Source organism: Rhipicephalus sanguineus, chromosome 2 (assembly GCF_013339695.2).
Source record: "Rhipicephalus sanguineus isolate Rsan-2018 chromosome 2, BIME_Rsan_1.4, whole genome shotgun sequence".
Taxonomy (NCBI): Eukaryota; Metazoa; Arthropoda; class Arachnida; order Ixodida; family Ixodidae; genus Rhipicephalus; species Rhipicephalus sanguineus.
Genome location: NC_051177.1, coordinates 10132755 through 10159877, shown reverse-complemented (window position 1 = coordinate 10159877; position 27123 = coordinate 10132755). Strand labels below are relative to the sequence as shown.

The window sequence follows — 27123 nt, the reverse complement described above, 5'->3', positions numbered from 1 at the left end:
GGAGAAGATGGAGTGCACCGTGTTCGCGTCGGTGTCATCAGGATCGTCGACAGGGTACCGGGAGAGCCAATCGGCGTCCTGGTGCAGGCGGCCAGATTTGTACACGACCGAGTAAGAAAATTCTTGCAGGACGCAAAGCCCAGCGACCAAGGCGCCTTGAGGAATCTTTAAGAAAGTTAAGCCAGCAGAGCGCGTGGTGGTCGGTAACTACCGAAAATGGGCGTCCATAGAGGTATGGCCTGAATTTCGCGACCGCCCAAACGAGAGTCAAGCACTCGCGCTCTGTGATGGAGTAATTGCGTTCAGGGGTGGATAGGAGGCGGTTGACGTATGCAATAATGCAGCCGTGGCCATGTTGGTGTTGAGCTAGGACTGCGCTGATGCCATGGCCACTCGCATCCATACGGATCTCTGTAGGGGCAGCAGGGTCAAAGTGGGTCAAAATCGGAGGAGTAGTGAGGAGCGTGATGAGATTCGAGAAAGCAGATGCCTCTTCTGAGCTCCATGAAAACGGGACGTCTTCTTTTAGGAGCTGCGTTAGAGGTCTCACTATGTCTGCGAAATTTTTCACAAAGCGTCGGAAGTAAGAGTATAGTCCGAGAAAGCTGCGAACATCCTTTGCAGATCGTGTTACAGGAAAGTTTTTGACTGCGCTGATTTTTGCTGGGTCAGGTTGTACGCCGTTGGCGTCCACTAAATGGCCAAGTACTGTAATTTGGTGATGGCCAAAGTGACACTTAGACGAGTTCAGCTGCAAGCCAGCGCGACGGAAGATATCTAAGATGGCTGACAGGCGCTCTATATGAGTCTCAAATGTAGGTGAAAAAACAACAACATCGTCCAAGTAGAAAAGACAGGTGGACCATTTTAAGCCTCTGAGCAGAGAGTCCATCATTTGTTCAAAGGTGGCTAGAGCATTACAAAGGCCGAAGGGCATGACCTTGAATTGATATAGGCCATCAGGGGTGATAACTGCCGTCTTTTCACGATCCACATCATCCACCTGAATCTGCCGGTACCCGGAACGTAGGTCTATGGAGGAAAAATAGCGGGCACTATAGAGGCAATCAAGGGCGCCATCTATTTGTGGCATAGGGTACACGTCTTTTTTTTTGTAATTCTGTTTAGGTGTCGATAATCGACACAGAAACGCCATGTGCCGTCTTTCTTGTGGAAGAGTACGACAGGGGACACCCAAGGACTGCAGGATGGCTCAATGATGTTCTTGGCGAGCATTTTGTTAACCTCACTTTAGATAATTTGATGCTCAGTTGCCGACACGCAATATGGACGCCTATGGATAGGAGGCGCATCACCAGTGTTTATGCAGTGGGTCACACTAGTAGCTTGCCCCAATGGACGGCCACTCAGATTGAAAACGTCGATGTACGACAGTAGAACCCGGTGGAGCTCGTAAGTCTGCTGCGGTGTTAAATTAGAAGCAATCATCGACTTAATTGCGCTGTCAGGGAAAGTATTGGATTGGTGCTGGGCATAGGGGTCGGAAGGAGCGGCCACCATGAAAGCATTCACTGCGTTGTCTTCTAAGGTGGACAGCAATGCCAAAGAGATGCCTTGCGGCAGCACTTGAGGTGTCAAACTAAAATTGACAACTGGAAGGCACATGGAGTTCCCTGCAACAGACAGAACGGGGTGTGGTAATGTAATGCCGCGGCTCATGAGGACATCGGTGATAGCTGCCAGTACATAGTCGCTGTCGGGAACTGGTGGTCTTGATACGAACTCGACGTAGGTCAGTGTTTGCGGTGCAAGGCGAGCATATCGGGCAGTGCAGAGGTGACTCGGCCGTGGTGCATCAGACCCTGATGCACCACGGTCTGTTATGGGCAAGTGAAGACGGAGTGTACTGGCCAAACAGTCAATGAGGGCAGAATGTGCGGACAGGAAGTCGAGGCCTGGGATTACGTCATGTGGGCATTTTTCAAGGACGGTGAAGAGAACAACTGTGTGGTGATCAGCGATGTTTACATGAGCGGAACACATTCCAACGACAGATGCTGTTCCGTCGGCAACACGGATGAACTTAGTCATCGCAGGTGTGAGAACTTTCTTGAGCTTTCGGCGAAAATTAGTGGTCATAATGGAAAGTTGAGCCCCAGTGCCGACAAGAGCAGCCACATGCACACCGTCCACTTGTACATCGATAAGGTTCTGTTTCGTCTGTATGGTCAACAGAGGATTTTCGGTCAGTCCCATTGATGCAGAACCACCTCCAGGGGCTGCAACATTTAGTTTTCTGTCAGAGAGCGTCGTGGGAAGGCAGGCGAAAGCGGTCGGCGGGGCTGGGGTTCCTCACAGGTTCCTGAGGGGCAAAGTGGTCTGGGCTGGTCGCATGACGATAAGCGGGATGGCCATTGAAAGAACGCTGGAAAGGTTGTGCAGTAGGACCCCAGCGACTTCTGCAATGGCGAGAAACGTGCCCAATACGGTGACAAGAGAAGCATATGGGCTTGTCATCATGTGTTCGCCATGTGGACGGATTGCGGAATGTGGATAGAGCCAGACGGGAACGGGCGTGCAGTCGTGAATTGTTGCTGGAAGTCGGTATGGGGAGGCATCGAAATAGAGCAAATACCCATGGTGGCAATTTCCTGTTGCACGACTGCTTGAATTAGGGGGCAAGGGGATTGAAGCAGAGGGGTCAGGGGGCGTTGGTGGCATTGTAGCAGGAGCGGCTGCTTCAAGTTCACGCCAGATGAGTCGTGTTAAGTTATCGCAGGCGTCTGGAGTACGATATGTGTCGAGGCAAGACGACGTCGCTGCGGTATTCGGTAGGCGCTGGAACTGGTGAGATGCGTCTGCCTGCTTTTAGCCTGTTCCAGGCGGCGACATTCTTGAATTATTGCAGAGACAGACGAAACGTTACTAAACACCAGCAAATTAAACGCGTCGTTGGTGATACCCTTGAGGATGTGCGCAACTTTTTCTGGCTCGAACATGTTTTTGTCGGCTTTACGGCAGAGTGCTGGGACACTGAATATAACTGATGTAGGACTCAGTGGAAGTTTACACGCGAGTTGTTAATTCATTCTTTGCGGCTTGTCGACGACCAAAAAGGTTTCCAAAAAAGCTCAGGGATCTTTTCTTTGAAGCTGTCCCAGCTTGTAATGTCATGCTCGTGGGTGTCAAACCAGACACGGAAGGGTTCCTTCAAGGTAAAAGATGACATTCGCGAGCATGAGTGTAGGGTCCCACCTGTAACTGGCGCTGACGCGTTCGTAGAGGCGCAGCCATTGGTCGATGTCGGAACCCTCGAAGTCCATAACTGAGGATACTTTTGGCACAAATCGAACAAGGACACACAACACAAAAGAACAGGACGGGTGCCGAACTTCCAAACTAATTTTATTCCACAGTGTAAAGACTGAATTAAATAGTCAACTTCGCGCCGAAATCACATTCACACAGAAGAAGAAACACAAGACAGGACGGGCGCTGTGTTTCTTCTTCTATGTGAATGTGATTTCGGCGCGAAGTTGACTATTTAATTCAGACATGTACCAACTAGCCCGACAGCGAGTTCTACTACAGTGTAAAGACGATTTTATAGCACAAGCCGAACCACATGATGAGTGCGCGTGCACCACATTTTTTTTAACAATCAGGGAACCGTAACGTGCTGCTGAGAAAACTAATCTCTTTATCTTGAAGTGATAGTGAAGCCGTGCTGATGCAGGCGTCACCCCTTTGCCTGATGAAATACACCTCTATTACTTCTCTCTCCATTTTTCCCTTGCTCTACCTATGAACGTCGCTTCCGTGAACTTGGGGTAGCATCCACACACCTTGCAATGTGCTGCCATCAGGCTGCCAAAACCCTTTTTTACGTTGAGATGGTGTTGTCTGGCCCTGTCGTTGAAATACTGCCCAAAAGTATCCTCAGTTATGAACCAGTACCAACTAGCTCAAACCAGAATTCTCCTCGAGGCCCGAGAACACGCCAGGGTCTTTCAAGACGGGAAGCGTCATGAAAGTTGTTACGGCCGGTGGGTTGGCAGGCAGGGAAGGAGGCGTAATGACCGGAGTGGGTGTAATCGAGTCCTGAGAGGTCATGTCAAAGGCCGCGAGCGAATGCCCGCTGCGGAGTTCCGTGGCGAGGACAGGGATCGCACTGCCCCACCAAATATGTTACGGGAAAGACACAGACTCGAAGGAATAGGAACTGATGTATTTAAAACTGGTTAAGTGAGCAGCGCTGCTGATAGAGAACAGCTCGCGCCAGACTATCTTGTTGTCGTCATTTTCTTCGTCATGTTGACCGCGATGCCACTGGTACGTAGCAATATTATCAACATAAAATAAACCTGGAAGCTTCTGCTCAATCATCATGCCGCCCTGTTTGTGTGACAGATTGAGACCAATGTTGCTACCTTCTAGCGCTTTTTCCGTCCTCACCATGTACAGCATGAATAGCAACGGGGACAAAGGACATCCCTGTCTCAGCCCTCTGCTAATATCAACGTTCCCTTTGCTACTCATTCCTTCACATTCTATGCAAACTGTATTTACTTGGTGGGGGGAAGGGCTGAGCACCCCCTGGTGCCTGTGGTGTCACAGCCTGGGGCCGCGAAAAAGAGAGCGGACAAGCCACCATAACACAAAAAAAAACGAATGCCGCTTTATTTTAGAACACCCATATATACAAGACACCAACAGAGCCACCAATGTTGCTAGACTATGCATTGGAACCGAAACTAGCGACACAACATATTCCCTTCCTTAAAACCTTCAGTGTTAGTACGCTATTAGTGTGTTAAATGCAAGGCACTTTGTGCACAACTATGGTAACAAGGTGTATAAGCAAACCAGTGACCAGGCACCAACCCAGAAACAGTTGACACAACTACAAAAGAATACTCTGTATACAAAATGTATGAAACTCCCTGCCAGCCCTATGAAGTTTGCCACTAATTATTGATGAAGAAAAAGAAAGAAACTGCACAAGAAAAAAAAACACTACCTATCACACATAGTCGTCGTAGCGTTTCGGAGGGAGTCATGACCTTGGTGGTTGAACCCGCACCGGAGCCAGACATGGTTGTGGTTCAGGGAGGCCCGGGTCTGAAGCAGCCTGGTTGACCTTTGCAGCTTCGTTGGCCTTTGCAGCTTTGTTGGCCACCACAGCAGGAAGAGGCGCACCTGCTTGTGGTTCAGGCGTGCCGGCATCGTGAGCAGCATGTGAGGTCACAGGAACAGGCAGAGCTGCAGCCGCCACTTGTGATTCCCCACAAGCAGCTGGTAGCTAAGGATTTTCCAGTGACGGTGACACAGGTGTGCTAGTTTCTGGCACGTTCCAAGTCTCCTGTGAACACAAAGAATAGGCATCCGAAGGAACTTTGGCAAGCTTAGATGCATTCCATGTCTTGCCATCATCGAGGCGGAAAGAGGACCGTCCGCGCTGTTCCACCACTTTACGGGGACTGCCAAACGAGAGGTCTCCCTTGAAGGTGACGGAGGATTTCCTCACCCGAACCAAGTCTCCAACAGTGATGTTGGTCGTCTTTGCGGCTCGACGAAGATCTGTCTGCTTCTTGCTGCTCTTCTGCTTTTGCTTCCCCCTACGACGCAGCAAACTGAGCTAGGTGGCTGGGTCTTTGAAGAAAGAAGAGGATGGGTACCTGACGACATCCAGACGTGTTCTCGGCAGCCTTCTATGCAGCAACAGAGCCGGGGCGACCCCCGTTGTCACGTGCGGTGTGCACCGGTAGATGCCAAGGTACTCGATGACTGCTGGGCAAAGTGGCCGATGTTCCAGCAAAGCTGTGTGTACGAAGTTTTTGAACACACGGTTGAAGCGTTCTACAAGTCCCTTTGCCTGGGGGTAGTACAACGAAGTGTGAGAGATGCGAATGGCACGATCCTTCAGGAAATTCTCGGGAGCAAAACTGAGGCCCGTTGTCACACACAACTTCGTCGGGGTAGCCCTCTCGAGAAAATACTGTGAACCGAAAGCTGGTCACTGTGTGCATCAACACCTCGCTGCAGAACTGTACTTCCGGCCACTTGGAGAAGTAGTCTACGAGGGTGATGGCGAACCGGCAATCGTGTGGCGCTCTTTCCATGGGACCGACAATATCGATGGCGACCTTCTGCCATGGCCGCTCTGGAATGGGTACAGGTTGCAGTGGAGTTACTGCAGTCTTGGCACTCTTGTCTGCATTCTGGCAAACTAAGCAGTTGTGGATGGCAAGCTCCAAGTGTCTGTCCATTCGAGACCATCAAAATCGGTCTCGCAGTCGTGCCTTGGTGCGAACTACCTTAGGGTGTGCTTCGTGTGCAGTGGAAATAACCTGTGGGGTAAGGGACAGAGGGACTGCGAGGCATTCTCCACGCAAAAGCAAGTCGTCGACCACAGACAGTTCTTCATGCACAGCAAAAATTGGCTCTAGTTCGCTCGAGACGGACTTGTGGGGAGGCCAAGATGATGAGACGTAAGTCTTTACTTGTTTCAAGGTAGCATCTTCACGTAGGGACTGCTGGAACTGCTCTGTGGTGAGGTAGAATGAGGCAATGAAAGACACACCTCTTCGTTAACCAAGGCATCTTCCTCCGAAACAGGCACTGGAAGGCGGGACAGGGACTCCGCAAGTTGATTTTCCGAGCCTTTGCGGTACTCCACCGTATAATTATAGCACATAAGACGTTCTGACCAGCGCGCGATGCGAAGAGGACGTCTTCCTGAGCCTTGAGATGACAGAAGGGAGACCAAGGCTTTGTGGTCCATACATGTGTGAAGTGCAGTCTCCAAAGGTATGTGTGCCCACACTTGCAGGCGCAGACGCAGGCAAGTGCCTCCCGTTCACCAACTGCATACTTCCTCTCTGCTGAGAATAGAGTGCGTGATGTGAAGGGGACTGTGCGTAGCTGGTGCCCATCCACTTGTTGAAGAATGGCCCCAAGGCCACAGTCAGACGCATCCGTGGAGATAACCGCAGGAAGAGCGGGATCAAACATCTGAAGTACTCTGCTGGATGACAGCAAGAACTTGACCTTCCGGAAACTAGCATCAACGGCATCACTCCAGGTAAAGACTTGATTCTTGCGGAGCAGTGCACGCATCAGATCCACGACTGCAGCAAGGCAGGGAACAAACTTGGCGTAGTACTCGACTAAGCCAAGAAACGAACGCAGACAAGTGGCGTCAGTAGGAGAGGGGGTGTGCAGTATTTAATCCACTTTTTCAGGCAGCGGTGAAATGCCTTGAACTGTGACCCTGTGGCCCAAAAGGACAAATTCTTGATGCAAAAGGTGCATTTATGGTTGAGCTTGAGTCCAGCGGCCTTGATGCAGCGGAGAACTGTGGCCAAATTCATTAAGTGCTCTTGCTCAGTGCGGCCGAACACAATTATATCGTCTATGTAGAACAAACCGCCAGAACACCCCTTGAGAATCTGTGACATAAGCTGTTGGAAGGTTGCGGGGCCAGACCCCAGCCCAAAGCATATGCTCTTGAAACGGAACAGGCCGTTGTGAGTCACAAATGCAGTCAAGTCTCGGCTGCCAGGGTGCAGCAGAACCTGGTGGTAGGCGGACGCAAGATGCAACTTAGAGAAGATTGTTGCACCAACGAGGCTGTTCAAGAGCTCTTCCATGTGAGGAGGCGGAAAAGTATCGGCGATGACAGCTTTATTAGGTTCCCGAAGGTCGATACAGAGTCGAATGCCACCGTTGTTCTTCCTTACTACAACGATAGGGGACATCCACTCCGAGGCATTAATGTGCTCGATGATATCCAGTTCTTCCAATCTACGAAGCTCTTCAGAAAATTTAGGTCAGTGTCAGTGGAAGACGCCGAAGTTTCGATGTCACAGGAAGCACCTCGAGTCGAGTCTTGATGCGATGAACAAAGCCCTTGGCAAACCCAAGGCCCGGGCCGAAGAGGGAGCCGAACTCACTAGACAGGGTCTTCGGAAGGGAGCCGGTTGGCAAAAATTGGCACGAGCCTGAGAGATGAGCGGCGTCAAGTGTCGCTGGCATGGCCAACGTCTCGAAGCAATGCAGGGATGTGCAGGTCCAGAACTCTGATCGCATCAATGCCTAAGACGGATGTACCTTCCACCACAACACAGAACAGGAGATAGGCTGTACGTCCCTTGAACGTGACTTCCGTGAAGAAACAACCACGTACAGGAATGCAGTGCTTGGAGTAATAGAGCAGCTTCACACGTGGAGTAGAAAGAAGCGACTCATTAGCAAAATATTGCTTGAAAATGCTCTCTTCCAAGATGGAAAATTGATCCCGAGTCAACAAGAAACTTCAAAGATTTGCCGGCGATGAAAACGTCAACGAAAATGCCGGCTCGTGCAGGACCGGCCACGGTAAAAATGCTTAACCCTTCAGCATCACTGGACAAATTCTGGTAGTCGACTTCATGGACGGAAGCAGTGGAGTGACGCTGTCGGCTGTTGAAAACTGAGCGGAAGTGCCCAATGCGACCGCAGTGAAAACAGCGCTGACCTTGTGCGGGACAGGAGGACGACGAAGCATGGTGCTGGCGGGAACCACAGCGATAACAGTACGGAGACGCATTGTTCGAGCCGCTGAAGCGCTCAGGGGAAACTGAGTCATTGTGCAGCTGTTGATGGGGGCTTGACTGTGGCGACGATAACCGATGGGAAGACGAGCGCGGCCGCGTTGAACCTCCTGAAAACTGACCGCCTCGCGAAGTTACGTGCTGAACGTGCCCGGGAACAAGCTCACGAACTTGTCGAGCAGCCTGTTCAAGTTGCTGTGCCAGGAGTACGGCACGCGAAAAAGAGAGCGATGACCCTTCTAAAAGCAGACGTTCACGAAGATTTTCTGACAAGATACCTTGTACAAACTGGTCACGGAGAGAGTCGTCCATGGAGACGAAAGAACACGAAGCAGCAAGCTCCCGTAAAGCGGCGACATACTCTTGTATGGACTCGCCTGGCTGCTGTGTGCGGCGGCAGACACGATGGAATGCCACGAAAACATTGCTTGCCAAGGCAAAATGCTGCGTCAACGCAGCGATGGCTTGGTCATATGATGATGAGGCAGTGGCCAACTTCTTGACCTCATCGGTCTCAGTCATGGTAGAACTATAGTGCCTAGAATAATACTGGCTAGTGTGCTGAGCGGAGGGGGTTTCCTATGGGAGGAAGTGGCAGGGCCGGTGATGCCTTCCAACTTTCGCCGGCAGGCGGTGATGCTTGTCACAAAGGTGAAGCTCGCACGCCGGTTTGGCCAGCGCGTCTTCGTCTTAGTGCCTCCGTAGCTTTATAAGTGCCCCGTGTCCGAATTTGTCTGTTTTTATCGTGTTTGCACTGTTTTTTGTGTACGCACATGTAAATGAGAACTGCAAAGAGTATTGATGCAGCAGGTGAAGCATCAGGGCAGGCAGAAAACATGCTTCATGCCGCTGTGTCAGTATGCGAAGTATGCGATGCGAAGTATCTTATGGCGGAGTTCAATCCGGTGGTGGTGGTGGTGGTGGTGGTGTGCGGCGTGACCACCCTTACTGCGCATGTGCATACCCTCTCCACTTCCCCTCTCCCCTTGTTGTGGAAAAGAGCGATTTTTCATAGTGAAGCTCAGATTATATTCCCAGTTATTAAAGGGACACTAAAGGCAAATATTAAGTCGACGTTGATTGTTGAAATAGCGGTCCAGAAACCTCGTAGTGCTGCTTTTGTGCCAAGGAAGTGCTTATTTTGAAATAAAATCACGTTTTTAGTGGTCCACATTGCGTTAGCGCGCTTCAAATCTCCTGCCTGAAAATACGACTTTCATACGTCACTGCTGCCGTGCCCAACGTTGCCCGCTTTGACTGCGCAGCCGCCGACACTAGTAGCAGCCGAGCGGAAGTAGCGGGACCCACAGTAGCAACAACGGCGCTGCGGCAAAGACTTGCTCGGATGGGCACATTCAAAGCCTTCACCAAGTTGCGGTTGGTCTCGTAATCCTCAGAAAGAAAGTGCAGCGAGCACACACGCAGAGGTTTTGACTGTTTAGCAAACTGGCGCAATGGCATGACACTAAGCCACTTCGAGCGTAAGGGTTCATTCCGCGGCACCCAGTGAAAAGACACACCGGTTTCCTTGCTGCAGCACTGGCGTTGTGCACCATTCGGGCATCCGGCAATATCACACGCATGCGGCATTTTGTCAAACTTTCTGTCAGAGCGACTTTCACGAGCGCGCAAAACACGCACGGCAGTACGCGATCCCGAAACTACCACTGAGACGGGCGAGGCGCAGTTCGGCGAAAACGGAACCTTTGAACCACGCGCGCCGTTCCCCATGGCAACGCCACGGAGGTTTTGTTTTCCGTGAATCAAGCGGAAACGAACGAACCTCATTTTATTACGTCTTTTGATGCTCGGAATGTTCTTTTTTCACTGCTGCTAGTTTGATTACTAGTGATTTATTGTAGGCCGACTTCCATACGTCATCGGGATCACTTCGAAAATGTCCCACTCGTGGTGCTCATCATGTGATACATTTAGCTTAATTTCTCGGTAAGTAGGGCACTGCTGTTGATAATATTGCTGTTTTAGAAGTTGTCATACATTGGGCTTTCACTCTGACATAAATTGTTATTTGCCTTTAGTGTCCCTTTAAGGTGGAGTCAAACTTTGAAAGTGAGTTTTGAAGTTTGACTGTACAGCAGTGGTAATGAAAGCTATGACTAAAATTTGCGAGGTATTTTAAGGTAGACGCAGGTTACATTAAAGCTCAAAGATAGTTTGAAATTGTTTAATATTTTTTATGTGTGTTTTTATAGTGATGTACTTTTTAAATAAGATCTGCCATCTGCAGAGCATTGCAATTTTGCATAAAAGTTTTACAGAAGTGGAAGTAAAATTGTGAGCGTACAACAAAAACTAGATTTGTTATGTTTTTTTAGGTTTGTTGATTTATGAAAATTGCCACTTATGACAGATTTTTTTATCTAAAGAATACGAATGCGCATAGGCTACTGGTTCTAGTGCCAGTTACGTAAATGCCATTAGTTAACACGTGAAAATTTTTGTTTTCTAAGCCCACTAGTTCTCGAGAAAAAGGTACAGAAATTACAAAAAATGTTCTTTTGAAAAAAAGAAACGCAGAAATAATGTAGGGGTACGCGTGCATTACCTGTCAATGTGTCAAAGAAAAAGAATCAAAAATTCTTTTTTACACGGCGAGTGCCGAAATGTGATATATATTTTCTGAAAGATAAGTGCTGTATCAGGTAATTTCGAAATCTCAAAATTGAATTTTTTTACCCAAAACACACCTTAAATGGTTAGTTCATTGCGGTTAAAAACAAGAGCTCATATTCACAAAGGTGCCTTGCACTTGATTTTTTCAGGCAATATTTCAGACAATCAAAGTGCTAGACTAATGAAATTATCTAAATGAGATGTCGATCTTGACTAACGACCTTTGTTCGGTTTCGTTGCGCCTACCTTTCCTTCTGTTAAAATGAAATTCAAGCTCCAGGCACATTCGTAACGTTTTTTTTTTTTTTTTTTTTTTTGTGAAGTGAGCAGTACCTTTCAAATAACATGCATGAGTAGTGAATCCTATTCAGACTGGCTTGTGTTCATGGCATGTGGTCTAGAAAATACGGATGCCATGCTGGAAAACGCGGAAGAGTGAAAGTGACCCCACCCCACCCTACATTTGCGTATAAACGATGCTCTACAGACTTACTCACGTAGTACAACAATGCAGTAGGCACAGCTGAACTGCAGGAACATCGAAACAACCCATCCGAAAGTATGGGGCATATGCTGATATCTCCAGCACTGGATGAGCAAAATGCATCCTGTTTGTGGAAGCGAACAAAGTGCAAAAGCTAGTGTCATAACGTCTGCAAGAAATATTTGTGTAAAACCAGCGTGTGTAATATTTGTATTTGTGTAATACCAGCGTTACACGGGAATTTGCGATTACTGTCGACCCGCTCCGGATCAAATATCTGCTCGCGAGAACTATCGTAGCCACCGATCTGATGGTGCATGATACACTCTGCAAGTCCATGATGATGCATCATACCGAGTGTGATGCGCCGCTAATACAGTCGAGCCCGTTTATAACGAACCTGAGCGTGACGCAGCATCCGTTCGTTGTATCCCGAAGTTCATAATAAATGAAAAAACAGCTTTTAAAAAGTTACAAGTGAAAACCCAAAATTTAGTTTTTCGCAAAAAAGTCCGTGATGCACGTCTGCTTTGAGAGTGCCGATGCGATAAGGGTGGTCTCCAGTTTATTTAAAGCGGCAGCATGCTCCTCGCCGAGGCCCTTGGCATAGACAAGTTGCCTGAGGCTATCTATGTATGTATGTATGAGGCACTATGTAGCCAATTGCTACAGGCACGCTTGTGGGCGCTGGCTCCAACGTTTCATCGTCGTCATCATCTGATTCCTCCGAGTCGCTCTTGCCGCACACTTCAATGACAATGTCCTCATCCGTGCACGGTTCCGCGGTGTCGGCATCATCATCGGCCATAACGAAATCATCCCAGCAGATGTCCCGCCCTCCCATGTCGGAGTCGACAACACGCTGCCACAAATCGCCGCCGGAGTGGTCCTCTTCGGAAGCTTCAGGGTCGGCATCGGCTCCGACGTCGGCGAAGCCGGCCTTGCAGAAACAGTTTTGCACACATGTAGCCGTTACCTCCGCCCACGAAGCCTTTACCATCTCCAGAGTTGAGTACAGTGACACCCAAAGCGGCAGGTTGGCTGGAGGCCGGTCAACAGCTATGAGCATGCGCTCCACAACGCGGCGCCTATAATAAGCCTTAAACGCGCGGATTATGCCCAAGTCAAGCGGTTGCACTTTCGACGTTGTGTTGGGCGGCAGGAAAAGCAGGGTCACTGCCGTGAGAGAGGCTTGTACGTGGTGCGCGGAGCAATTGTCGACCACAAGCAGCACACGCCTGCCTTGCTTGTGCATGTCGCGGTCTAACTCGCTCAGCCACTCTGCGAATAAATCGCGCGTCATCCACGCTTTAGCACTATGCCTGTAACGCACAGGCACATAGCCCCGAAAGCAACGCGGCTTCTTTGACTTGCCGATTACAAAGGGCACGCGCTGGTCGCTGCCATCCATTTTAGTGCACAAAAGCGCTGTGACGCGCACTTTACTGTGCTTGCCACCAGCACATGTGTCGCCTTTCATGGCGTGCGTTTTTCCTGGCAGCATCTGGTAGAATAACGCAGTTTCGTCTGCGTTATAGACGTCTCGGCTCTGCATAGCTTAAAATAGTGTCTCGATTTGCTTCAAGGCACGAGGCAACGTCTTGGTCGCTGGCCGAGGCCGCCTCACCGACAATCGATTTAAAAACAATGCCATGACGCACCTTCAACCGATGTAGCCAGCTATTTCCTGGGCAGAAGTCGGGAAAATCCAACAGAAATGCGAAGTCTTTCGCTTTGGCCAGCATCATAGGACCACTTATCGGAATGTTCCGAGCCCGCTCGTCGACGAACCATTTCAGAAGCGCTTCCTCCACGTCCACGTAGGTGGCCCTCCGCAGGCGCTTTCTGTCCGTCGAGTTGGCATCGGCACTGATTATCTTGTCCTTGTTCTTTAGAATCGTTGATATCGTTGACATGGACATGCCGTACTTCTTAACCAGCTCGCAGTTTTTAGCACCTTGAGCTAGCTCGTTTAGAATGGCTCGCTTGGTAGAAATGTCCAGCGATTTTCGCTTCGTGCCATCTGTTTGCGCAGAGGACTTCCCGTCCGCCATCCTGACACACACGCACACCAACAACGAGCAAGACGCGCACGTGCGACACACAAGCAAGTAAGCGTAGAACGGCTCTGCGCCCTGTCTGAGCTCGTTTCTACCCAGAAAAAGAAACTTCGGAATTCGAGCCGGCGTGGACAGGCGGAGGAGTTGCGATAAAGGGGGAAGCGAGGAGAACGTCCTTGGGATAGAGTCACTGTACTTGGGAGAGTGGCCTACGTGCGCAGCAGGGCAGCGGTCAGAGAATCTCATTGGGGCGCCGGTTCGTGGAAGGGTGAAAACGGCTGTCCCACGGGACGGATCGTGAAAAGTTGAACTTGCGCGGCCCCACCAACTTCGATAATTCGCACTTCGTTCCGCGTAAGCCATTTTTACCCTTCCGCACGCGTGCAGGGCACTCTGAACGGAGTGCAAAATGAGCGAGAACACGGAACGAATCGTGAAATATCGAAGTCGGTGAGCACCCCGCACCCACTGGCGATGCGGGGTGCTCGGAGCAGCAGGGGACAAAGGACGGAGGGGTGCATAACAAAAAACTGTCGGGGAGAACGACAATGAGAAGCCTGCAGAGGCAGGATCGGCGTTTGGCTCGCCGATGGCGTATAGGTGGTCGAAAGGGGTGTCTCCGCAGTCGCCAGCCGACTCCGTTCGCTGTAATTGATCGGCAGGGTTCAAAGGCGTTCGTTGTAAGTGTGATTTTGTGCCATTGAAATAATGTATATTTCCACGGTCACGTGGGTACCGTTCGTTTTAAGATGAAGTTCGTTTTAAGTGGGGCTGTTATATGTGGGCTCGACTGTATAATAAAATATGACCGCGACTGAGAGGTGCAAATTGCAGTTGACTTGATCGACTTCGAGTAGAATCGCTGCGTTGAAAAGAGCGTGAACACGGGATGAAGGCTAAGGAACACAAGCGCTGTTCCTTAGCCTTCGTCCCGTCTTCACGCTGTTTTCAATGGAATAAGATGTACCAACTGGCCCTTCAAAGCACCCCGCTGCGAGTAAAATCGCCAGCGAATGTTCACGAGTAGCAGCGAAGAATCCGAGTCGGACTTGATCGCGATTGAAATTGCCGTGAGCCATCCTTAGACACGATTTCAAGATTTTTTGCATCTAACGTGTCAACCTTAGCCGATTGTTTTCGACTGGCAAGTTGGGTGTGTCGTAGTACATTAATTGCAACTTTTCTACTTTGCTTTGGTGGTGAAGCACAGAGTCGCGAAAACTAGCAGACGACGTGAGGTACGTGTGAAATGCTTCGCCATTTTCTAGTGCCCAACCATTTGAGGATTCTCTGCGGGCAATAATTTGGCAATAAGATTTCCTTCTTCCGATCGAGTGTTTTGACAACTGTGTTAAAAGGAACGAAGAACACTGTATTTGCAGCAGAAAGCGCCATGCTACGCAGGTGCAAGCGCAGGAGCCGCCGACGTGCAGTGGACCTTAGCGAGTCGCAGTGCCGCCATGCGGTGACTAGGGGAAGGCATCAGCGCAGTGGCCACGCCAAAGTGCGCACTCAGCACACTAGCCAGTATATTCTAGGCACTATAGTAGAACCCAGGAAGGCGGTTTCGGAGACGTGAGGTGGCAGTGTGAAGAAAATTAGGGGTGTGCGAATATTCGAAATTTCGAATATTTGTCTAATAGCGTTTGCTATTCGATTCGATTCGCACTGGAATTTTACTATTCGAACTATTCGAACTTCCCAAAAACAAATACAGTCAACGTACGATTGAAAGTGGTCCCTAGATTTTCAATATGCTTCACCTCACCACACCCCGGTATTGCGGCAAAGCTGCCTTTCAAGCTCCGTTACGGTCTAACTTTGCCAAGACACAGTCAATGTCCGATTGGAAGCAGTCCCTAGATTTTCAATATGCTTCACCTCACCACACCCCGGTATTGCGGCAAAGCTGCCTTTCAAGCTCCGTTACGGTCTAACTTTGCCAAGACACAGTCAACGTCCGATTGAAAGTAATCCCTAGATTTTCAATATGCTTCACCTCATCACATCCCGGTATTGCGGCAAAGCTGCCTTTCAAGCTCTGCTACGGTCGCAAATGTACTAACTCAAGAAAACGCTGGTTCCAACATGGAGATAAAAGATGTGGCAGAAACGGAGGCTCAATTAATGCTGTTTTGGACCTGAAATTTGGGCAGGAAGTCCGAAAAATCGGAAGCCGAAGCTTTTTAGCATCCAAAATTTCAGATGTTCTTATATATCGACGTCTACGAGGCAGATTTGGAACTCCGGACTTGAAGGGAGCACACCCATGTCCGCCACATCAGTTGCGCTTCCACAGATGTTGAAAGAGGAGGAGAGGCTGAGGAAATGGCATCTTTGCCTATCACGTGTAAAGTGTTGTCGGCAACACTTTGGTTGAACCAAATCATGTACATCAATCAAATTCGGCCTTTACATTGCCTCATTCTTGATAAGACAACTCTGAAACACCACCCCACCAGTGCTTCATCAACCTAGCGAAAAGAAACACTTTCATGTTGCTATCTCTTAAGAATATGCTTAGGAATCCTCTCTAACTTTGTTTTTCTGCAATTTTGCTTCGAAGTATTTGAAAAATATTCTAAAAATATTCGAGAAATATTCGAAAAATATTCGATTCGATTCGCACTCACACTTCAATATTCGAATTCGCTTTGCACCCAAAATTTTGCTATTCGCACAGCTCTAAAGAAAATACGTTGACCTTCAATTCCCAGACTGTGGGCTTTGCGTCGTTCGGGTGTAAAGTCCGATGCTCCGGAGGGCAAAAGAAAGGTTTCAAACATGGAAAAACCATTGCAGCCACGGAACCAGTGGGCGGCCCTGCGCGGGCAAAAACGAGGCGGTGGAGCGAGGCTGGAGAAGCTCCTGACGGGCGGCGTGGCTACAGGCGAGGTGACGCCTTCATTGAAGGTCGTCGCCAATGTGGTGTCACGGCCACAAAAAAGAGAGCGGACAAGCCACCATAACACAACAAAACCGAATGCCACTTTCTTTCAGAACACTCATATATACAAGACAACAACAAAGTCACCAATGTTGCTACACTATGCATTGGAACCGAAACAAGCGACACAACAGTGCCGTCCTGCGATATTTCTTAAAAGAGCTTGGCTTGAGTGCCAGTTCATAGACAATGGATCTTTGGCCGTCCTGTCTGGAAGCTATTTCACAGGGACCTATTTATTCCCGCTTCTTTTTAACAGCGAAGCTGATCTAGCTTGGCATAAGATGTCGTGACTGTGTTATGTTTTGACTGTATTACAGTAGATTAGAAGCAATTTGATTGGAAATTGTTTGATTTCATAGCAGCCACTCCAAACCACATTTTATCTATATCATTTGTTATTCTTCATGCCTTTCATCACTCGCTTGAAGGCTTCTGAAGTGGTATGGCTGAAAAATTGGTTACTCATGAAACTCATGAAAAAGAAAAGTCACAGTTTCACCGCAAGGGTGAAGTAATGAGTGTGACAGCAACAAACTGCAATGTCACAGGAAGAACGGCATGCAGCTCAAAACTTGCAGCGTGCTGCTCAAGCACAAAGGATGCACAAAAAAACGCACACAAGACGAGCGCGAACTAACAACTGTCACAGCTCGACACTTGCAGCGTGCTGCTCAAACACAAAAAAGGACGCCTGAAAAAAATGCGCAAGTATACACAGGACAACTGTCACAGTTGTTACTTCAACTAGTCCTTACTTTGGTCCTTCTAGCTAGCAGCTCACTCGTTTCACAAATGCACAAGTGCAACAGCCGCAATAGGATTTGGAGCAACTTTTAGAGCAGAAAAATGTTGCTTTTGGAGCCTGAAAATCCAAATTTGGAGCAGGCTACGAAAAAAGAAAACCTCCATTTTCTAGCATGAAATCCCAAATTTGGAGTAGTATAACAAAGAGGACTTACTTTTACAAAAGAAAACAAAAATATGTACAAACAATTCAACATCAGCTAACCCGTGCAAGTGAGCACTGCTATTTCAATAAAAGCATGGACGAAGGAAACACAGCACCGACCAAAAGTAAAAATATATTCTTAAAAAAGACGTTTCAGTTCCCACACGGGAGCCTTGTTCACATTTGATTGTGAACAAGGCTCCTGTGTGGGAACCGAAACGTCTCTTTTAAGAATATATTCTTACTTTTGGTTGGCACTGTGTTTCCTTCGTCCATGTCTTTGCCCGGCTAGGCGGGTTTCCGCCAAGCTCTTGACTTCAATAAAAGCAGTGTGTTGAGCCACCCCACAGTGCAAACAACAACGAAGTTTACATTAGCAATTGAATTGTGGAGCCTATCAAATGATTTGATAGGCACTGCAAACGCTAATGTGGACCCACCAACCTGATGACGTCGAAATTCGGGAGATTTGTAAAGCAGGAATGGGTGAAGGTGGCTATTAAAGAAAACTAGCGTACGTTTTTGTTTATTGTTTCTCAGGGTCGCAGAAATGTCATATACAGCTCTGAATGATTGCCAGTATTTTTTAGACATCAGCGATCATACTAGAACTTGTAATTACACAACGAGTGCATGCATAACTAAATAAGGAACAGGACATGCTGTGTCCCATGACAACTAGCACTAATAGCCTCTTCTAAATATTAGCACGATTTTCCGCAAGAAACCGGTGTTCAGCAGCGAAAGTGGCTTAAATTAAAAAGACCAGAAAATTTCAGAACCACTGCCCTTTTTTCTTTTCTTTCAAAGTGGGAGAATTGTTAGGGTTTGGGTCTGCACCTATGGATTGGATTGGATGATGATGCCCAAACTGCAGGTGGCCAACGCGGCCTCCGTTTCTTGCTGCAATTAGCACAACTGAGAAAATTTTGAGGCTGGCACCGCGTCTTCACCGACACCTGAAACGCTCAAAAAACGTGAGGGCGAGAGGGGGCTCGGACTGTACTCCTGTTAGGCGCATTCTCAAACTTGCGGAACGGCTTTTTTTTTTCTTCTTTTTCTCCCTCTCTCTCTCTTATGCTTTCGCCGCGTCGGCTCGGAGAGCAGGAATGAAGGAGCCGGCAGCCTCCTCCTTTCGCTTTTTCTTTCTTTCTTTTTTGTTGCTGTTTTGTGAGCTTTGATCAGCCAACCACAGCCCATGCCTTTCGTAATTTCTCAGCCAACCACAGCTCGTGCCTTTCATACATTGCTGCTGCCCTCGCAGGTAACCAGGTAGCCCAGATAGTTATCGCCACCATCACGACTGATCGCGAGCGCTTTGTTGGCGGAGTCCGCTTCCATGAGTTTTCGCATACCACTGCATTCCTCTTTTGTGTGGGTGCTGTGCAAAGGCGCTGCGGACTGCTTGAATTTTCGACTTCTTGTGTAGCAATGGCCAGCGTCAAGAAGTGCAAGAACCTTGACTTTGCGACGAAGTTGAAAGCCATACAGTGCGTTGAGGCAGGCAAAAATGTTCGATGGTGGCGGACGACATCGGGATACCACGGAGCACTCGGAGCACCTTGTTGAAGAATAAGGCAAATATCAAGGCAAAGGCGGCGGAGCAGTGAACGTCGGGAGCCTGTCGTGTGCGCGTTCCTGCCCAGTGGAAAGTAGAAAAGGCATTCTATGCCTGGTTCTTAGAAGTGCACACGAAGAACATTCCCGTGGATGGCCCAAAGCTGATGGCTAAGGCCAAATGGTTTGCCGCTGCACTCGGTGAAGACGAATTCACTGACAACACCGGGTGGCTTCACTGATTTAAGCAACACTACAACATCGTTGGCAAAACCATCTCTGGAGAAAGTGAAGCAGTAAGCGGCCAGGACATCCAGCAGTGGATGACGAAGGAGTGGCAGGAAATCTCCACGAAGTTTTCACCTGCGGAAATCTTCAACGCCGTCGAGACCGGTCTATTTTGGCAAATGCTACCGAGCAAGGCTCTCGACATCCGGGGTAGTACATGTCACGGCGGCAAAATGAGTAAAGTCCGCGTGAGCGTTCTGCAGGCAGCCAACATGGATGGGTCTCGGAAGCTCCAGCCCTTTGTGATAGGGAAAGCAAGGTCACCGCGCTGTTTCAAGAACTCTAAGCAGCTCCCCGTTCACTACGCCTTGAACAAGAAGGCGTGGATGACGCGTCAGCTGTTCACAGAATGGCTGCAGGCATGGGACATCGAGCTGGGCAAGTCGGGGCGTCGTGCTTGCCTTCTTGTGGAACTGCTCGGCCCACCACACCACATGCGAGCTCAAAAACATTGAGCTGAAGTTTCTGCTGCCCAACACGACAGCAAAACTGCAACCGCTCGACCAGGGCGTCATCAAGTCCTTCAAGGTGGGCTACAGGAGGTGACTCCTTGATAGGCTGCCGGTCAACCTCCGCATGGGCACTGAGCTGAAGGTTGACCTGCTTCATCATCATCATCATCAACATAATCATCATCATCATCAGCCTGTCTATGCCCACTGCAGGGCAAAGGCCTCTCCCATGTTCCGCCAATCAACCCGGTCCTGTGCTTTCTGCTGCCATGTTATACCTACAAACTTCTTAACCTCATCTACCCACCTAATTTTCTGTCTCCCCCTCACGCATTTGCCATCTCTTGGAATCCAGTCAGTTACCCTTAATGACCACCAGTTATCCTGCCGACGTGCTACGTGCCCAGCCCATATCCATTTCTTCTTGATTTCAACTATGATATCCTTAACCCCCATTTGTTCCCTGACCCATTCTGCTCTCTTCCTGTCTCTTAAGGTTACACCTATCATTTTCCTTTCCATTGCTTGCTGCGTCGTCCTCAATTTAAGTGGAACCCTCTTTGTAAGCCTCCAGGTTTCTGCTCCGTAGGTAAGTACCGGTAAGATGCAGCTGTTATATACCTTCCTCTTGAGGACTAGTGGTAGACTACCATTCATGATTTGATAATGCTTGCCGAATGAGCCCCACCTCATCCTTATTCTTCTAGTTATTTCACTGTCATGGTTCGGCTCCGTGGTTACTACCTGTCCTAAGTAGACGTACTCCTTTACAACTTGCAGTGTCTCGCCACCTATCGCAAAGCGCTGTTCTCTGCCAAGATTGTTCCACAGTACTTTAGTTTTATGCATATTAATTTTCAGACCTACTCTTCTACTTTCCGTATCCAGTTCAGTAATCATGAGCTGTAATTCATCTCCCGCGTTACTCATCAATGCAATGTCATCAGCGAATCGCAGGTTACTGAGATACTCTCCATTAACTCTTATCCCTAATTCTTCCCTATCTAGGGCCCTGAAAACCTCCTGTACACACGCGGTGAATAGCATTGGAGAGATCGTGTCTCCCTGTCATACGCCCTTCTTTATTGGGATTCTGTCGCTTTCTTTATGGAGGACTATAGTGGCTGTGGATCCGCTGTAGATTTCTTCCATTATGTTTATATAGGCTTCCTCGATGCCCTGATTCCGCAGTGCCTGCATGACTGCTAATGTCTCCACCGAATCAAATGCCTTCTCGTAATCTATGAAGGCTATGTACAGGGGTTGGTTGTATTCCAGGCATTTCTCTATAACCTGATTGATAGTATGAATATGGTCTATTGTTGAGAAGCCTGTACGAAATTCTGCCTGGTCCCTTGGTTGATTGAACTCTAATGTCGTATTAATTCTGTTAGCAATTACTTTTGTAAGTAGCTTGTAGACAATGGACAGTAAGCTGATGGGCCTGTAATTTTTCAGGTCCTTGACATCCCCTTTCTTATGGATCAAGATGACGTTGGCATTCTTCCAAGATTCTGTTATCCTCCCCGTCGAGAGACACTTCGTATACAGGGTGGCCAGTTTTTCTACAATAATCTCTCCACCGTCTTTCAACAGGTCTGATGTTACTGATCCTCACCAGCAGCTTTGCCCCTTTGCATTCCCTTTAGGGCTTTCTTTACTTCTCCTGTCAATACTGGTGGGATGTCAGATTCCTCTGGGCTATTACTGCTTCTTACGTTATCATCCTGACTGTCTCGGCTGCTGTACAGATCTCTGTAGAACTCTTCCGCTACCTCAACTATTCTATCCATATTGGTTGTGACATTGCCTTCCTTGTCCCTTAATGCATACATCTGATTTTTGCCTATGCACAGTTTTGTCTTCATAGCTTTGACCTGCTTGGTGCCATTCAAATGGTGATGGGCACCTGGCGAGACGTGAAGACGGACACAATGGCCAACTGCTTCAAGAAGGCAGGCTTCGTGACAGCGGAACTTGCGGCGACGACAAGCGCATAGATGACGCATTTCGCGAGTTGTCGTCCCTCTTCCCGGCTGCAGTTCCACCCGAAGTGTCTGCGAACTATTTTGTGGAAGCGGACCGCAATGTTCAGGCTGTTGTGAGCCTCGCTGACGAGGACATTGTAGTTGTGGTTGCATGGACCCAGGATGCCAGGCCGACAGCTCAAGTGACGAGGAAGATCGTCCGGACGAGGCGGCGGCTACACGCGCATACTCCACCGCTGAAGTCGTGGCAGCGTTCGGCTTGATTCGCCGTTGTTGCGGCAACATGGAGGGAACCGGGCTGTTGCACCTGGACAGCCTCGATAACATCGAGGCCAGGGTCTTCAACTTCATTTCGAAGACGAAGAAGCAGGCCAAGATAAGCGATTTTTTTTTCACGCAAATAAAACGTTCTATTGCATCGTGTGCGCGGAATTAGTTGTCAATCCTTGAATGCGCCGATTGTAGGTGATCGTCTGCCACTGGTAAGGTCTCGGGGCCTGTATTTTTTTATATTGAATTTTTCATACATCGAACTAATTCGCAATCCCGTTCGAGTTCGATATATCTGTGTTCGACTGTACATCTATACATACATACATACATACATAGATATATACATACACACATACAGTCAAACCACTCTATAACGAAATTGACGGTGCTCGGAAAAAATTTTGTTGAAGCGAACATTTCGTTGTAGTGAAATCGAAAAAAATATATCTGACCTGAGCTAGAACAGAGAAACATTTATTTCCAAAATTCAAAAAGTGTCGGCTGCTTCCTTTGTTTCCCCAGCAGCATCATGACGCAATTCTCATATATGCATAGCGATGCCAGGTTGAAAAGCACGCTGAAACAATGGGTTCCGCAAACGAACCAAACAGAGGCACGGGCGCGCAACACAAACTGCACAGTTGCACTAATACGCTAACACTAGCTATTCGGTGACAACAAGGTATCCGACAACGCCGAGATGCAGGCATGCTACTGTGAAGCGATGACCTACGCCTTATTCTATGCTATTCTTATCATCCACCGCTCGGGGCTGGCTGATCCCACTGATAACGCAGATGAATTGGCCAGTGTGACCACCGGTCACATTGGCCAAGCGTGAAAAGCACGAAATGCATTGGCACTGGAAAAGGCATCGTTCCGCGACTGCACCCCAGGGCTGCTCACGTTGATAACGCAGATGTACCGTAGCTCTGACCACTGGCGAAGCGCGAAAAGCACGAAAAGCATTGGAAAGGCATCGGAAAAGGAATCGTTTCGCAATTGCACCCCAGCGTGGACAACTGAGCTTTGGCTTTGGATTCTCTGTGACTAAGAAGCAACTCAAGCCTGTTGCAAAAGCAGGGCAGTCTGATCGCCGTCGCTATCAAGCAATGGCGGCCCCCATACTCAGTCAAGAGCGGCGGTTTCTGGTGGCACCAACACGCGATTCAGACTTTGTAGACGTATTTTTATGTTCTAAAATGCACCAAAATGTTCGAGATTGTGTTTATTGTACGGCAAATTAAATTTTGAGCCCAGAATTGCATCGTCAAATTTCGTTGAAGAATGGCAGCAAAAAAAAAGTGTTCGTTGTGGCGAGCATATTTATGCACTGACTCCTATGGACTGCTGACGGGAAACCGAGAATTTTTCGTTGTACCGGAAATTTCGCTGAAATGGCGTTCGTTGTAGTGGGGTTTGACTGTACATACATACATACATACATACATACATACATACATACATACATACATACATACATACATACGAAACATGATAGTGATGGCGAAAGACTGTGGGAAAAGCCCGGCGAGAGTGTTCATATAATTGCTGTCAAATTAAAAGGAAAACGGTAAAATAATCATAAAGCATACCTGACGCGCGAACCACAAGCACAGTAGTGCCCACAGGAGCATCCTCAGACACGTTTGCTGCATAGTGTGACTCGTCAAAGCGTGGTGGCCGCTGTGGTGCCTCGCTGCGGTGCACGTGCAGCTCCTGATGGGCACTACGGCGTGGTGATCCATTGTCACTGGCAGTGATGTTCAGAACGAGCCTCCCAGGCAGCTCCACCAGAGGTCGTGCAACAGTCAGAAGCCCTGCATTAACATGTGCGGCAACATAAGAATCCTCACAGTGACTCCTGCAATGCAGAAGCTGTTTCTGATAACGGTGGAATCCCGATTATACGACTTTGAGGGGAGGGAGCACGCAAAACCATTATGTTCGCTGACAGAACTTATGGAAGCATATCATATCAGAAAAAAAGGAAGCAATTATGTCAGTGATAATTCTGTGGTGCTGCGCAACAAAGAAAATGAATTTTTAGATATTATGTTCTGATTAGGCTAGTGCGAACAGTAAATTTTAGGTCCAAAGCGAATTCGAAGTGAATAGTGATTTGGTCGAATAATTTTGAAGCAAATTTGAATAGTATATATCCTATAATACAGTAAAACCTCGGTGATACGAATCTCGCGGGGTTACCGAAAATATTCGTATCATCCGAAATTCGTATCACCAGAAAACATGGAAAATTAGTATGCGACAAAAGAAAGTTGGCATACGTTTTGATTTAGTGTTTCTCAGGGCCGTAGCGAGGTCATGAACAGCTCTGAATGATTGCCAGTAAAGTTTTTAGACGTCAATGATTGTACTTGTACTCGCGAATATACGGTGCGCGCGCGCATGTGTAATTAATGGACCAGATGTGCCCCGTGACTGCTAGTAGCCCCTTCCTAATCTTACTAAAGTTTTCTGCATCACACTAGAGTACTGCGGCGAAAGTGACTTAAGAAGCGCTTTGCACTCGATAGATAAGAGGCCAAGCACCTTCGCCAAGACCATCCGCTTCGTGTCTCGGGGTCTTCGTCCAACGTTCATGGAACTTCATGACGGACCCGCAGCCCAAGTTTCAGTCTTGTTTCATAGAACGTCTGATTGCGGGGACATGGCTTGCATCGATGTGGCAGGCACGTGTTAACACAGTACGAAGACGCTGCTGCCTCGAGCATAGGAGCACGCGTCAACGCGTCGGAAAAAAAAAAGTGTGACGTCAACGTCATTTTTATTCTGAACGCGAAGGCGCCTAAAGGCCTCCAAGATTCGCGCACTATTTTGGAGGCAACGATGCACCGGTGATGGTCGCGCAGCACGCATGCCCGCGCCCGCGCGTAACTGCCGCGTCTTCCGCGACAGCGCAGGCAGCACCTGTTCGTAACTGTGCGCTAGCGGACGTTCGTATCAAACGTCGCGGTGTGCAAACTGGTTCGCAAGAACCGTACTCCAATACATTGCAGGCTAATGGGCCTTGGCCGGGACCGCAGAAAAATTTGTATCACCCCGAAATTCGTACGAGCCATGATCGTATCACCGGGGCTTTACTGTATAAAGAAAATGAGCATGTTTGTCATGACCCAACTAACCTGCACAGCATTTTTAAAGTTGAAACAAGGCATATGCAAATGTCATTCTTTTTGGTTCAAAGGGAAGTGGAAGCAACTTTTGAGTAGTAGCAGGATCTGACTTTCGATAAAATGCAAGTGATAACCTGTAAAATATGCTACGTTTTAAAATTTACTAAATTTAGAGCCTATAAGCCAGTATAACAAGCTTTTAAACTTTAAAAATGATGAATCGATATGACAGTAATACAGTAAAACCTCATTAATTCGAACTTGGTTATTTCGAAATCTCGCATAATCCAAAAGATTTCTGCGGTCCCATATTTTGAAATGTATATTTGAGTGAATAATTTGAAGCGGCGGTATGTACCAGCCCGGTTAATTCGAAAACTTTGGGTGCCATGTGCCAATTCCCGATCCCGATTTAGCCACAAATCCGCAGAAATGATGGCTCTTAGGAACCGCAAGGCAATGCAATGTAGCGATACTAATGAGTGACAAGTGAGGCACCCCAGCCTCGCTGCCCTGCTAGCGCAAGAAAAAAAAAAGCGGTCTCGTGGCCAGCTGAAATGTGTGCCTGTAGAAAAGAAGACAGAAAAGTACTTGCTTGGACACCTACTTCGAAAACTTGGTTCACGAACTTCAATGATCATCTTTTCCACTCAGAACGCAACGCGAATTCCATCACACTAGTCATTATTAAATTCTCTATTTTACCAGAAAGAATGGGCGAATCGTCGCATGATGACGCGCCAACGCTGCAAGGAGAAGGTGCCATGCTGCCTGCGTGTCACCACTGTGTTGCAGTGAAGCACGTCTTCTTTTCTGCAGGTGCACATTTCATTTGACCACGAGACCGTTTTTTTTTCCCCTTTCTTGTTTTTCTTGCGCTGGCAGCAGCGAGGCCCCCCGTTTCCCCGGTTTAGCGGCAAAATTGGGAGCGGGTATTGCTGAAAAACGTAACCCCTGGAGCCGCAAACTAGCAGACACAGGAAACGACCACCTCTGATTACTTACAGTAATTCAAAGGTCCTTGCATACGCTTTTTGTATGTTTGGTTAATTCGAAAACCCGCTTAAGTAGAAGCTTCTTCACAGTCCCAGTGACTTTGAATTAACGAAGTTTTACTGCATGTTCATTTAACCTTGAAGTGTGGCTTTGCGGCAGTGTGCATTTCCCCTGGATAGGGGTATTCACAATATAGTACCCCTCCACTGCAGCGAAACCACTTCTACAAGGGGGTTACATGCGGTTTATATACTATGTCTATTCGTTCATTTCGAATACTTCTAAATTTCCTAGAGTTCAAATTCGTGTCAAAGCGAATTCGAATACTGTAATATTCGTTCGAATATCCGAAGTATTCGAAGTACTCGAATATTCGCACAAGCCTAGTTCTGATCTGCATTCTGGCGATATGTCTTCTTGTGGTTATGATGGGACAGTGCGTGTGCACATGCTGGCTGTACAGTGCACATATGTAGGAAAGTCTTTTTTTTTTTTTTTTTTTTACAATAAAGATAGTTTCAAGTTAGCGCTTTCCCTGTGCTCTGCGTGTTCTTTTATGTCCCGTACCAAATTGGTGCTCTACAGTTTAGCTTTAAAAAAAAAAATCGAATCTAATGTGCATCTTGTTTCTAAAAGACGAGTCCGGAAATTGCCTGGGCGTAAAAGCAAAACTGAAACCACGTTGGTAGCCTCCCATCAGAGCAGTCAGATACAGTGTCATCGCTATCACAAAATGGTGACAGAGTACATTTTGTTGCGAGTTCGCGGAGGACGTTTTAGTGCGCAACTGAAACGCGGAT

General features: G+C 48.1%; 1 protein-coding gene across 1 annotated transcript in view; it reads right to left on the bottom strand.

Moving 5' to 3' along the window:
• Positions 1–27123, bottom strand: part of LOC119382397 (protein dachsous) — a 466009-nt gene that overhangs the window by 180714 nt on the left and 258172 nt on the right. The window contains exon 16 of the mRNA XM_049412138.1: positions 23786–24010. Within this exon, the coding sequence (XP_049268095.1) occupies positions 23786–24010 (225 nt within the window). The remainder of the gene's footprint in view (positions 1–23785; positions 24011–27123) is intronic.